This window comes from Festucalex cinctus, chromosome 21 (genome assembly GCF_051991245.1).
Source record: "Festucalex cinctus isolate MCC-2025b chromosome 21, RoL_Fcin_1.0, whole genome shotgun sequence".
NCBI lineage: Eukaryota > Metazoa > Chordata > Actinopteri > Syngnathiformes > Syngnathidae > Festucalex > Festucalex cinctus.
Window position 1 is genome coordinate 19,214,544 of NC_135431.1, and position 14,097 is coordinate 19,228,640.

The 14,097-nt window shown below is 39.4% G+C and overlaps 1 protein-coding gene across 9 annotated transcripts in view; it reads left to right on the forward strand.

Annotated features, from left to right (window-relative positions):
- Positions 1-14,097, forward strand: part of map3k7 (mitogen-activated protein kinase kinase kinase 7) — a 256,484-nt gene that overhangs the window by 25,345 nt on the left and 217,042 nt on the right. For 8 of the 9 annotated variants that reach the window (XM_077510677.1, XM_077510683.1, XM_077510679.1 and 5 more), the window contains one exon: positions 5,970-6,035. The exons of the other annotated variant lie outside the window; for it this stretch is intronic. In XM_077510677.1, the coding sequence (XP_077366803.1) occupies positions 5,970-6,035 (66 nt within the window). The remainder of the gene's footprint in view (positions 1-5,969; positions 6,036-14,097) is intronic. 9 annotated transcript variants of the gene reach the window in all.

The following is a 14,097-nucleotide window of genomic DNA, read 5'->3' on the forward strand; positions in this document are numbered from 1 at the left end:
GTGGTGCTTTCTGTCCCACTTCCCCCCTAGCCTGCAACCCACTTTCCTTGTTGTCACATTCTGTGTCTGTACCTTCCATTGTAATTTCTTCGCGTTCATCACTTGAATCAATTTCACTCCCACTTCCCAGTATATTTCCCTGTTTTCGATATACTGCTATTTCGGTTATTTGATCCAATAGTGGTTGATACTCTTTTAAGCGGGACATCGCTCTCGTTTCACTAGGCTTTATCAACTTCCCTTCTATCTGGGCTGTTGCAGCGAGCATTTTTACCACCGGATCAAATTCTGGTTGGGTGCTGACCAATTGCACAACATTATATTCGCTGAATATTTCCACCCACCATTTTAGCCATATCTCACCTTTTTCTTTTGTCTGTCCAACACTTGGATGTTTAACTACAGCAGTTAGCAAATATCCCTGTCCTGTGAGTTCAGCATAAAAAATGCCTTTATCCTGAATAGTATCTTCTATCAACCCTCCGAGTTTATCTGGGGGGATAGACGGGTTAAGACAGTTAATTGCTTCTCTTCTTTCATGATGCCAATTTCCTATACCTTGCCCATGAAGAAAAAGCCGTGTTTGAATATGAGGTTGTCCATGAACTGACTGTTGCAGTGCCTCAGGCCCTTCTTGACCCGAGGTCACTAAATTTTCACTGGATTCGCTTGGCCCTTGCATTCTGCTGCCTTACGTTTTTACAATAGTTGTAGGTCGAAGCTATTTTTTCAGTTGCCTCCCTCTTGCGCATAGAGGGTCAGGGACTTACTATAGCCTCTGGTTACTCAATGCCTCTGGTTATAGAGTCACTTCTTCTCTACTAACAAAAGGGCTATTACTTTAGCTAACTTTTATTAGTAACTACTAGTGGTGGGATATTTCAATTAGGTTTCATACCTATTTCAACATTCCCCTTGATCAGCCTTTTTGGCGTATTTCTGAGCCCGCCTTGCCGTGCTTTGGACCTGAGCAGTCAGCCCAAATAAACTGGTGTTATTTATACTCCCTAAGGTTTTCAAACAACCAAACAAATTTTTATTTGTTACTTTAAGACTGATCTCCACTATTTTTAGACCTATTCCAGTTGTAGCCTACAGCACAATTTCCCTCTTGGATATTTATGTTGCAGGTGCTGTTCCAGGAAACTCTATTCCTCACAGCCACTGTTTATATGTCTAATTAAGCTTATCTGACACTAAATTTAGGTCCTTTCTGGGGTAGCGAGGTCCTGGGAAGTCAACCCCAGCTACTCCCCGTCCAGGTTCTTCCTACGGACATGAATCAATTAACTTTAATCAATTGCATGTCCCTGTTCGGGCGCCAAGTGTCTGATCCTGCTTACCTGGCCAACTCTCCGTTACAAAGGGTTAAGACCCCCCTTTGGCTCCAACCGTAGTAACACGGGATTTACGGAGGTGACGGGGGTGCTTCAAGCTGGCGTCGAAAAGGATTCGTTTAGGTTCTCACCGCCCTAGTTTTAGAATGTCAGCCCCGACTTCCTTTAGACTACACCCTTAACGAGTAACCTTTAATGATTTAAGGATATAAATCTAATCACACTCTTTTTACAGCGGCTCCTTTTCATATGATCGATTGCACTTAGAATGACCTAAATAGGGTTTGGCTATTCTTGTTAGAATCGCAAGGGCTTGTTTTATTTGTTCATTTAAGCCGAAATAACCTTACAGGAATTTTGGAACGCGGCCAACATGTAGATGAAACTGTTATCTATATAACAAGGTATCCCTAAGTATGACTCAGATAGCGAGAGAAACAGGTTAAAGTAGAAAAGTGAAGGTAGGGTTCAAGAAATCAATGATTAATGTGACCACACACATGAAAACTCTAAACCACATCTTGTCTTTCTTGATTTATTACTCGATCAGTGTTCAAACCAATAGCAAAGCAGAATTTGTACAATAATGTATATATGCTGATCAATGACAACAGGTGATGATTCACATCATAAATTCAACCCAAACAGAATCACATGTACTCACAATTTGTTGCTCCTTACTCCAGATCGTCAATTGAAGAAACAAGAAAAAAAATAAAAAGAAAAGAAAAACCAAAAACTAAAAACGAAGAGCAAAAGCTTTGAAAAAGAATTATTCCTTTGCTGGGTGGTGAAGACAGGTAATTACTCTGTGATGAACCACCTGGGCCTAATTATCTTTGAGCTAAACTAGTAGCAAAAAGGAAGCAATTGAGGAAGTTTACCATTTACTATCCTGGCTGTTTAATTTTATCAAAACTAATCAAAACAAGGGTACTTATTATTTTCTAATAGCCCAATAAGACAATGTGTCTACCACAATTTACTCTTATTTTGCTTGTTAGAATCACTTCCTCATTTAGCATATAGGGGTAAATGGGGCACAGAGACGGAAAATGTCTCCCTTGGCCGGGGGAGAGAACTTCGCTCCTTTTTTGCGCGCGCAGTTTCGTTTCCCCCAGACAAGTTATAACCTCGGATTGCTGACTATAGCATGACTAAGCCCAGATTGGGTGGGAGTCTATTCTAGCCGGTTTGTACCAGATTCGAACTGCTAAATCCCCCAAGCCCGCTGTTTCAGTTCCTCAAAAAACCGCGACCTTAACAGTCTTGCAATACAAATGTGTTGACAAGGCCTCAGTCTTTATGCTGATAAAACCTTCACGTCCTTAAAATAAACCGTACTTCCCCTTTGTGAATAAAATCCCTTCAAAGTCTTTTGCTCACACCACACCAATACTGATTAATATGCACATAAAACTCAAACCACACTCAAATAAAATACATGTTATGTCGAAACCACCTTTACTCCCGCACTCCATTTAAGTATGTGTTTTGACATGTGAGCGTGTTGTGTGTGCAAAGTGTGTGCAATTGTGTTACCGTAAATGGATATGTATATATGTGTTTTATGCTGGCTGCAAGTATATTTACCAATTATGGGGCATGTTTAAACGCTAATGAAGTTGACAACCACACCAAAGACATTTCAGACCAGTGTTGTGTGACATACCAGATTTGTGTGACATAGCGATTATCTCAAACAATCATTGCATCGTTGCATTCATTTGTTAATACATGGCACAGGTTCACATCATACATGTTAGTGACATCATCTATTTTTTAACTTCCGGTGACATCCCTCGGCCCGTGTTACTCGTCAATATATATATATGTATATATATATATATATATATATATGTATATATATATATATATATATATATATATATATATATATATATACACACATACACACACATATATTTTTTTTTAGGGGCCCTTGAAGTATTCCACAGCTCTATGCTGAAGTATGCAGAGAAGAGGAGACATTTCACATATGTCTCCATGCAAGCAAGACTGCAACTTAGTATAATGGACCACAACCACAATGTTGGCCGTCAACATGACCTTACGAAGTCTGGTAAGTGTGAAAACAGACAAAACATGTACAACTTTGTCATGCCGTATGTACCCTGGATAAAGAAATTTTATAATCATGTAATGCACATGTACCACCCTCATCATTCTTGTGTCCCCTCTCTCTCAATTCTCAGGAGAAGATAAATATAATGTTTTTCACTCCAAGCAATCAAACCAGTGGGTTGTAAGGAAGCTGTATGAGCCAACATCCCAAGACTTCAGGAAAGACTTGGTGCAACAGGTCATTCTATGACGACTGGACAAAAAGATCAGGCTTGGCGATCAATCTTTCCACATCCATCCTCCAGTCAGCATACCGATCAACATTGGTCCTACTCCAAAACCAAACAAGGATGACTTGGTGACACAACATGCATCACGTTTAAAAAAAAAAAATAACATGCTGGTGATGAATCTTAGTTCCTGAGACTTGTAAAGACTTATGTATTTCCTTTTCTAAAAAGAATTATTGAGCCCATATTGCTTTTGTATTATTGTATGTAGTTTTAGTGTTATAATCATCACAGCTGATGTGTTGGTGAACACAGTTTTATTGAACAGGACCGGATTCTGTGTATGTTTTGTATATAATAATAATAATGATGATACTAATGTTACAAAGTATATATAAAAAAGTACAATTAAACATTTCTATTCTAAACATCTAAAACAATTGCAGTGCATCCTCTGATTCTTTGAACCCTTTGTATTGTCCATTTGGTGATGGATATGATTTTCTTATCAGCTCCACCACACACGAGGGAAGAACTCTCGTGTTGCCTGGACCGAGCTTCTCTCCTCTCAGGGCCCATTCTATCACGATGCGATAGGCAACCAGCCTGTACTGTCTGAAATGTAAAAAACAACACAATTCTAAATATATAAACGAGTGTATACATAATATAACAACAATAATAATGTGATAATACAAAATAATAAAGCATTGTATCGCCATTGTTACTTATGTAACATATGATAATTCAGAGTCCTTCAATGCCTGACGTGGTAGCCTATTACCTGAACACATGAATAACGTATGCCCTAATAAGTAACTTCATAATTCACCACTTGTATGATATGAGGTTGTAATAGAGGAGTCAATACTTACTCTGAAGACAACTGACCATCCGGCTCAGCTGGCCTGGGACGCTTCTTCCAGTTTATTTTCAGAATGTTGAAAAAGGTCCGCAGGACACCAGCGTTCAGGAGTGCAGGAATGTCGTCGTGTTTTGTGATGCAGACAGGAGCTGCCGCGCTGGCCTCATCAATCCTAAGGTTTTGCATCTGCGGCATGATGAGCTCCCATTCACGGCAACAGTAGGATTCGACTTCTGTCCGCATGAGTTCACAATTCGAGCAAGTACACCACCATTTCTCAGTCACCCGCTCTCTTATGGCTGAGGCTCCAGCAACAACCAATTCTCGATCCCTCCTCTCTGTGTACGTTGTAAATCCATCTGACGAATTTCGACATCAGTATATTCGGGTTCATAAAGATACCCCCTTGGCTCAGGGCTAAAAACATTTTCTTCTTCGTCAGTATCGTAGTCAGACATGTTACCGTGACTTCTCGGAGTTATAATTACGGCGGAAGGCTACTAGCTGCATGCGGGGCGCCGCGCAGTGATACGAACGAACAGAAAAATAGTACCCGGCGGTAATGGCGTCTGATTTTTTCGGGAAAAGAGTATTGTGATGCAAATGTGTCACTCTTTTGAACACAACTTGTTTAGGAAGAAAAACACTTTATTTATAAGACCCCAGCTAAGCTGCCGGGCTATTTTCTTCTCGTCCAACACCGGAGCCGAACTCTTGTCACAGAACACTGTCAGTGGTAAGTCAGTGATGATCGCACACACTGGAGGTGAGGATGAAATAGAGATTTATGTCAAAAAATCCGAACTATCCCTTTAAGAACAATTAAACTTTTTTTTTTTTTTTGCTTAAAAATAGCCTCTGAAAATACATGCACAGTGTGTTATGTTTTTTTAAATGAAGTTTCAAATTAGTTTGACCTACTGCAAACCGCATATTGGTAGCTATGATGTCAATTAGCCAAAGGCTGAGCTGCACAGTATTTGTTTACAGAGTAGCTAGCAGAGGTGGGCGTGTCAATGAATTTTTAGCGTTTGCCAATCATCAACAGCCGGAAGGGACACCCTTCCGCCATTGTCAATCTTCAATTATTTCAAACTGTAATCGTCAACCCATCAATCTGTTGGCGTTATTTTACTTGGACTTCCATCATCGCTAAATTACAGTAGCGCTGTTAAAAGTGAATCGATTAATCGACAAGTAATCGATTGTCAAATTAATCGAGTAATCGTTTGGAGCCTTTTTTAATTTAAAATTGTCCAAATTGTCTGATATATGCAAAGCAACATTAATTGTTCACTAATTTCTGTTTTTACTTTGGAAAACAATGACCGGTACCGGTCCGCGGCCTGGTGGTTGGGGACCACTGCCCTACAGTATTTGTAATGGTGATTATTATTATCGCTCACGTACATTAACAATTTTATCTTGATTCATGTGTCCCTTTGTCTGCAGCTCCGGCAGCTTTCACGTGTAAATCACCCCAATATTGTGAAGTTGTATGGCTCCTGCAGTAATCCAGTAAGTTAACAATGATTTTTATATTAATTATTGTTGTGTAATTATGGTCATTGGTTTCATTTTTATTATTATACTTGGTAATAGGATGCAACGTAAATTCGGCTACCTGAACATTTCCGGTCGCAAATGGCCCAAAAGTGTATTTTTGGTCTAAAAGACTCACCAAAACAGCATGGCTGAAACAAGATGTTGTGATGATGCAAGCATGCGCCGACGGCCTACTGAATTGAGCGAAGGTGGTGCTATTACACAGGGAAATAAGCCCAGCACCAAAACTCACCCACCGTAGCAGCTGGCCATTGGCACGGGAGGAGAAACCTGAGTTGTTGCTAAGGATTGCTACTATGGAGGTAAATTGGGTACAAAAGTGACACATACTCATCACACGAGGCATGTACCCGTACATAAAATGCACACACACTGCATATTTGTACCCGTAAACCATATGTACCCATTTTGGCAGTGATATGGTGCCGATCAAAGCAGAGTGTCGCAACTGCAGATTCGAGAGCTCATGTTTGGTGATTTGTATCCGTGCACTTAGAAAATATTCCTACCAGTGGTGATCCGTCAACCGTCATAGTAAGCTATTAAGCGGCGCTTGCCCGACCTCTTCAAAATAAAATAATTGAAAATATTTCTGTCATTGTCCTCTAAAATACAATACCGTAGTTCTACTGTTTTGGTCTTAAATTCCTGCATATTTTTTCCTGTTTTCCTCGCGGGGCGCAGAGAAGTCAACAGTTTGTTTCGCGCATACACAAAGAGAAATCAATTGTGTTGGTTCCGTGAACGTTTCGGTACGTGCGGCTTTTGAATGTCAAAAAAGTTGTCGGTCACGCAGCCTATCTGACAACGTGCATGCGCAAAATTGGCTTACTTGGCTTGTTCTGTGGTCAACAGTCATTGTTCAGTTCAAGTTCATCAAGTTCTTTTCCTGGAGAACTTTTTTTTTTTTCAAAAATATATTTATTGGGTTTTTTATATATGCAGACACAAAAACACACACACACAAAAACAAAACAAAACAAAAACATGGCCCAAAAGAAATTAAAAAAAATAAATAATAATAATAATAATAATACTGTTTCAAAATACAAATGCTCTCTTGACAATAGATGAAATTTCAAGTCCAACACTAGAGCTGCGAGCAGCTATAAAGGGCCCTCGCAGCCCGGGCCACGTTGGGGTACTTGCACGTTGGGGAACTTGCACATTGGGGTACTGGCACATTGGAAGCAGAATTTCTTTGAAAATGGCATGATAAACATGTGGATTTTTTTTTTTTTTTTTTGCCAGGTGTGATGAGTGTGTCAAGCTCAATGGGTTTTGGTGATTGTTAAGATCTGCAAAAATCAGCGTCTTTTTTTTATTTTTAGGCAATGAGTTGCCCTGATTGGTATTTTTCGTAAAAGTAGATATACACACATCATCGCTCGTACTCATTGCACAATGTTGCTTTTATTGTCCATAGAGGCGATCAAAAAAAAAATAAAACTAAATAAAAAATACGTATGTTTGGATCGGTCTGATGCCAGTGAACATATTGAGCTGTGGAAAGTAAAAGAATATTCATAAATGACTTAGTTATCACACTTACAATGAGTTTACAATTTTTGCAAAAATACCGTAAGTGAGCCATTTTTTTTTTTATGCCTCAAGGACTAGGTGGCGCTGTATTTATAACTGAATTTTGTCATAGAGATACCTTCAGGCCTTGACTATAAATATACATTTCAAGTATGGGATTTTTTGGAGCATGTACCTGGGAGTTATTCAGCATAGCCTTCATTCACGATATTGCTTTTAATGTCCATAGAGGCTATCAAAAATACATAAAACTAAATAACAAAAATATGTGTGTTTGGTTAGGTCTGATGCCAGTGAATATTTTGAGTGGTGGAAAGTAAAAGAATATTCCTAAATGACTTAGTTATCACACATAGAATGAGTTTACATTTTTTGTACAAAATACCGTAAGTGGGGTATTTTTTTTTTCATGCCTCAAGGGCTAGGTGGCGCTGCATATATAACTGAATGTTGTCATAGAGATACCTTCAGGCCTTGACGATAAACATACATGTCAAGTTTGGGATTTTTTGGAGCATGTATCGGGGAGTTATTAAGCATATCCTTTTTCAGTGCGAAACACAAATTTTGATGCCCCGCCCTCATCATATAGTATTTCCGAAAGTCAAGATTTTTCCGTCTGTTGTTGGCTCAGGTCTTGGCATGGTCCAGGTCAAGTCATAAGTCAGTCGGATAAAACGTGTAGGAGAAGTGGGTAAAAGTATGCCCCCTGAAAATGTGCAAAAATCGTCAAAAATGGGACATTCAAAAATTCGTAGCTCACTTCCTGTTCATTTTAGCATATGGGTCCAAGAGACTTTTTTGTAGGTCTTTGGCTCCCTCATACACCTAAAAATTTTCGTAGATCTTGCTTAAACGTACAATCGGGGCTGCTTCGTTAAAAATTTCTAGGGGGCGCTATTGAGTCATTTTTGTAAAAATAGGACAATACATGATAAAATATTGCTCATTTTGCCAGGCCAGATGTGTGTGCCAAGTTTCATGAGTTTCTGCGCATGTTTAGACCATCAAAACTGGCGTTGTTTTCTTGGCGAACAGTGCTTAGCCACGCCCACAGTGATTCGCGAAAACTCACAAACTTCGTGTTGTGACATCATGAAGGCCGAAACCCTCATCTGAGCAAATATGAGGTTGGTCCAGTTAACGTGTTTGGAGAAAAATGTACAAGAAAATTCGTAAGAAAAAAAATTGCCACTAGGTGGCGCTATCAGTAAGATGAAATATAAGTACGTAGATGTCTTTAGGGCTGGACTCTCATCAAATGTGTGAAATTTTGAGAAGATAGGATCATCTCGGTCAAGTTCACGCAGCTTTTATTGTCACGAAAAATCTTCAGACTTTGCGGCACCGTAGCGGCCACGCCCTTTGGCGAAAAGTTACAATATTCGGTGTGGGGCATGATCAACATCTTAAGGATTTTCTAACCAACTTTCAACTGGATCCCTTCAACGAGCTCAGCGCAGTAGCTAAAAACGTAAAGTATGACATTTATTGTTACCACTAGGTGGTGCTATATGTATAACTGAATTTTATCATATAGATGTTTTCAGGCCGTGACTATTACGTTGCCTGAGAAGTTTGAGATTTTTTGGAGCTTGAACATGGGAGTTATTAAGCATTTGCTCTTTCTGGACAAATGAAATTTTGAAGACAATATTTGATGCCCCGCCCCCATCATATAGTATTTCTAAAAGGCAAGACTTTTTGCCCAGTTGTTCTCTCAGGTCTTGAGATGATAAATGCCAAGTTTGATGTGAATTGGATGAAAAATGTTTGAAGAGGGGGAAAAAGCATGACCACAGTGAATGTGCCAAAATAGGCCAAAATTGGACATAAAAAAATTCATAGCTCATTTCCTGTACATTTTAGCTACATGGTCCCAATAGACTTTTTTGTGCGTCTCGGGGTGCTACACGTGCCTGCCAATTTTCGTTGCTCTAGCTCAAACGTGCCAGGCTTGGTTTTTATTTTTCTACGCTAGGGGGCGCTATAGAGTCGCGTTGTTATGACGACTTCATAATATAAAATTTTTCGCCGGGCCTGAGGAGTGTGCAAAGTTTGGTGAGTTTTCGTGAATGTTTAGGTCCTCAAAAATGCGATCGTTTACGGAGAAGAAGAAGAAGAAGAAGAAGAAGAAGAAGAAGAAGAAGAAGAATAACTAGAGCTGCGAGCAGCTATAAAGGGCCCTCGCAGCCCGGGCCACGTTGGGGTCCTTGCACGTTGGGGTACTTGCACGTTGGGGTACTGGCACATTGGGGTACTGGCATATTGGAAGCAAAATTTCTTTGAAAATGGCATAATAAACGTTTACATGTAGAATATTTTTTTGCCAGTGTGTGTATCAAGCTCAACGGGTTTTGGTGATTGTTAAGACCTGCAAAAATCAGCGTCCTTTTTTATTTTTAGGCAATGAGTTGCCCTGATTGGTATTTTTTTGTAAAAGTGTATATACACATCATCGCTCGTTGTACTCATTGCACAATGTTACTTTTATTGTCCAAAGGGGCAATCAAAAATGAATAAAACAAAATGGAAACGTACATACGTTTGGATCGGTGTGAAGCCAGTGAACAATTTGAGTGGTGGAAACTAAAAGAATATTCATAAATGACTTAGTTATCACACTTAGAATGAGTGTACATTTTTTTGTACAAAATACCGTATGTGGGTTATTTTTTATTTTTTTTTATATAAGCCTCAAGGGCTAGGTGGCGCTGAATTTATAACTGAATGTTGTCATAGAGATACCTTCAGGCCTTGATTATAAGCATACATGTCAAGTGTGGGATTTTTTTTGGAGAATGTACCGTGGAGTTATTAAGCATATCCTTCATTCACGATATTGCTTTTAATGTCCATAGAGGCTATCAAAAATAAATAAAAATATATATATGTTTGGATAAGTCTGATGCCAGTGAACATTTTGAGTGGTGGAAACTAAAAGAATATTCATAAATGACTTAGTTATCACACTTAGAATGAGTTTACATTTTTTGTACAAAATACCGTATGTGGGGTATTTTTTTTTCATGCCTCAAGGGCTAGGTGGCGCTGCATATATAACTGAATGTTGTCATAGAGATAACTTCAGGCCTTGACGATAAACATACATGTCAAGTTTGGGATTTTTTGGAGCATGTACCGGGGAGTTATCAAGCATATCCTTTTTCATTGTGAAACACAAATTTTGATGCCCCGCCCTCATCATATAGTATTTCGAAAAGTCAAAATTTTTCCCCCTGTCGTTGGCTCAGGTCTTGACATGGTCCAGGCCAAGTCTTAACTCAGTCGGATGAAACGTGTAGGAGAAGTGGGCAAAAGTCTGCCCCCTGTGAATGTGCAAAAATCGTCAAAAATGGGACATTCAAAAATTCGTAGCTCACTTCCTGTTCATTTTAGCATATGGGTACAAGAGACTTTTTTGTAGGTCTTGGGCTCCCTCATACACCTAAAAATATTCGGCGTTCTTGCTTAAACGTACAACTGGGGCTGTTTCGTTAAAGATTTCTAGGGGGCGCTATTGAGTCATTTTTGTAAAAATAGCACAATCGCCGATAAAAAATTGCTCATTTTGCCAGGCCAGCTGTGTGTGCCAAGTTTCGTGTGTTTCTGTGCCAGTTTAGGCCCTCAAAATTGGCGTTGTTTTCTTGGCGAACAGCGCTTAGCCACGCCCACAGCGACTCGCGAAAACTCACAAACTTCGTGTTGTGACAGCATGAAGGCCGACACCCTCATCTGAGCAAATATGAGGTAGGTCCAGTTAACATGGTTGGAGAAAAACATTGAAGAAAAATCGTAAGAAAAAAAATTGCCAGTAGGTGGCGCTATCAGTAAGATGAAATATAAGTTTGTAGATGTCTTTAGGGCTGGACTCTCATCAATTGTGTAAAATTTTGAGAAGATAGCATCATCTCGGTCAAGTTAATGCAGCTTTTGTTGTCACGAGAAATCTTCAGACTTTGCGGCACCGTAGCGGCCACGCCCTTTGGCGAAAAGTTACAATATTCGGTGTGGGGCATGATCAACATCTTAAGGCTTTTCTGACCAATTTTCAACTGGATCCCTTCAACGAGCTCAGCACAGTAGCTAAAAACGTAAAGTATGACAATTATTGTTACCACTAGGTGGCGCTACATGGATAACTGAATTTTATCATATAGATGTTTTCAGGCCGTGACTATTAGGTTGCCTGATAAGTTTGAGATTTTTTGGAGCTTGAACATGGGAGTTATTAAGCATTTGCTCTTTCTGGACAAATGAAATTTTAAAGGCAATATTTGATGCCCCGCCCCCGTCATATAGTATTTCGAAAAGGCAAGATTTTTTCCCCAGTTGTTCTCTCAGGTCTTGAGATGATAAATGCCAAGTTTGAAGTCAATTGGATGAAAAATGTTTGCAAAGGGGGAAAAAGCATGACCACAGTGAATGTGCCAAAATAGGCCAAAATTGGACATTAAAAAATTCATAGCTCACTTCCTGTACATTTTAGCTACATGGTCCCAATAGACTTTTTTGTGCGTCTCGGGGTGCTACACGTGCCTGCCAATTTTCGTTGCTCTAGCTCAAACATGCCGGGCTTGGTTTTTATTTTTCTATGCTAGGGGGCGCTATAGAGTCGCGTTGTTATGACGACTTCATAATATCAAATTTTTCGCCGGGCCTGAGGAGTGTGCAAAGTTTGGTGAGTTTTCGTAAATGTTTAGGTACCCAAAATCGTGATCGTTTACGGAGAATAATAATAATAATAATAATAATAATAATAATCCGATCGAAAAACAATAGGGACCTCGCAGCGGTAGCTGCTCGGGCCCTAATAATAATAATAATAATAATAATAATAATTTTTACAAAAACAATAGGGACCTCGCAGCGGTCGCTGCTCGGGCCCTAACTAGAGCTGCGAGCAGCTATAAAGGGCCCTCGCAGCCCGGGCCACGTTGGGGTACTTGCACGTTGGGGAACTTGCACGTTGGGGTACTCGCACGTTCGGGTACTGGCACATTATGAGCAAAATTTCTTTGAACATGGCATGACAAACCTTTACATGTGATTTTTTTTTTGCCAGGTGTGATGTGTGTGACAAGCTCAATGTGTTTTGGTGATTGTCAAGATGTGCAAAAATCAGCTTCATTTTTTATTTTTAGGGAATGAGTTGACCTGACTGTTTTTTTTTTGCAAAAGTATGTATACCCATCATCGCTTGTACTCATTGCACAATGTTGCTTTTATTGTCCATAGAGGCGATCAAAAAAAATGAAACTGAATAAAAAAACTACTGTTGTTTGGATCGGTCTGATACCAGTGAACATCTTGAGTAGTGGAAAGTAAAAGAATATTCATAAATGACTTAGTTATAACACTTACGAGTTCACAAATTTTGTTCAAAATACCGTGTTTTTTTTGTTTTTTTTTTGTTTGTTTTTTTAATGCCTCAAGGACTAGGTGGCGCAGTATTTATCACTGAATTTTGTCATAGAGATACCTTCAGGCCTTGACTATAAATATACATGTTAAGTGTGGGATTTTTTGGAGCATGTACCGGGGAGTTATTCAGCATATCCTTCATTCACGTTACTGCTTTTAACGTCAATAGAGGCTATCAAAAATAAATAAAACTAAATAAAAAATACGTATGTTTGGATAGGTCTGATGCTAGTGAAAATTTTGAGTGGTGGAAAGTAAAAGAATATTCATAAATGACTTAGTTATCACACTTAGAATGAGTTTACATTTTTTGTACAAAATACCGTATGTGGGGTATTTTTTTGTTTTGCCTCAAGGGCTAGGTGGCGCTGCATATATAACTGAATGTTGTCATAGAGATACCTTCAGGCCTTGACTATGAGCATACATGTCAAGTTTGGGATTTTTTGGAGGATGTACTGGGAAGTTATTAAGCATATCCTTTTTCAGTTCGAAACACAAAGTTTGATGCCCCGCCTTCATCATATAGTATTTCGAAAAGTCAAGATTTTCCCCCCTGTCGTTGGCTCAGGTCTTGACATGGTCCAGGTCAAGTCTGAAGTCAGTCAGATGAAACGTGTAGGAGAAGTGGGCAAAAGTATGCCCCCTGTAAATGTGCAAATATCGTCAAAAATGGGACATTCAAAAATTCGTAGCTCACTTCCTGTTCATTTTAGCATGTAGGCCCAAGAGACTTTTTTGTAGGTCTTGGGCTCCCTCATACACCTAAAAATATTCGTCGTTCTTGCTTAAACGTACAACCGGGGCTGCTTCGTTAAAAATTTCTAGGGGGCGCTATTGAGTCATTTTTGTAAAAAATAGCACAATCAACAATAAAATATTGCTCATTTTACCAGGCCAGATGTGTGTGCCAAGTTTCATGAGTTTCTGTGCATGTTTAGACCCTCAAAACTGGCGTTGTTTTCTTGGCGAACAGCGCTTAGCCACGCCCACAGCAATTCGCGAAAACTCACAAACTTCGTGTTGTGACATCATGAAGGCCGAAACC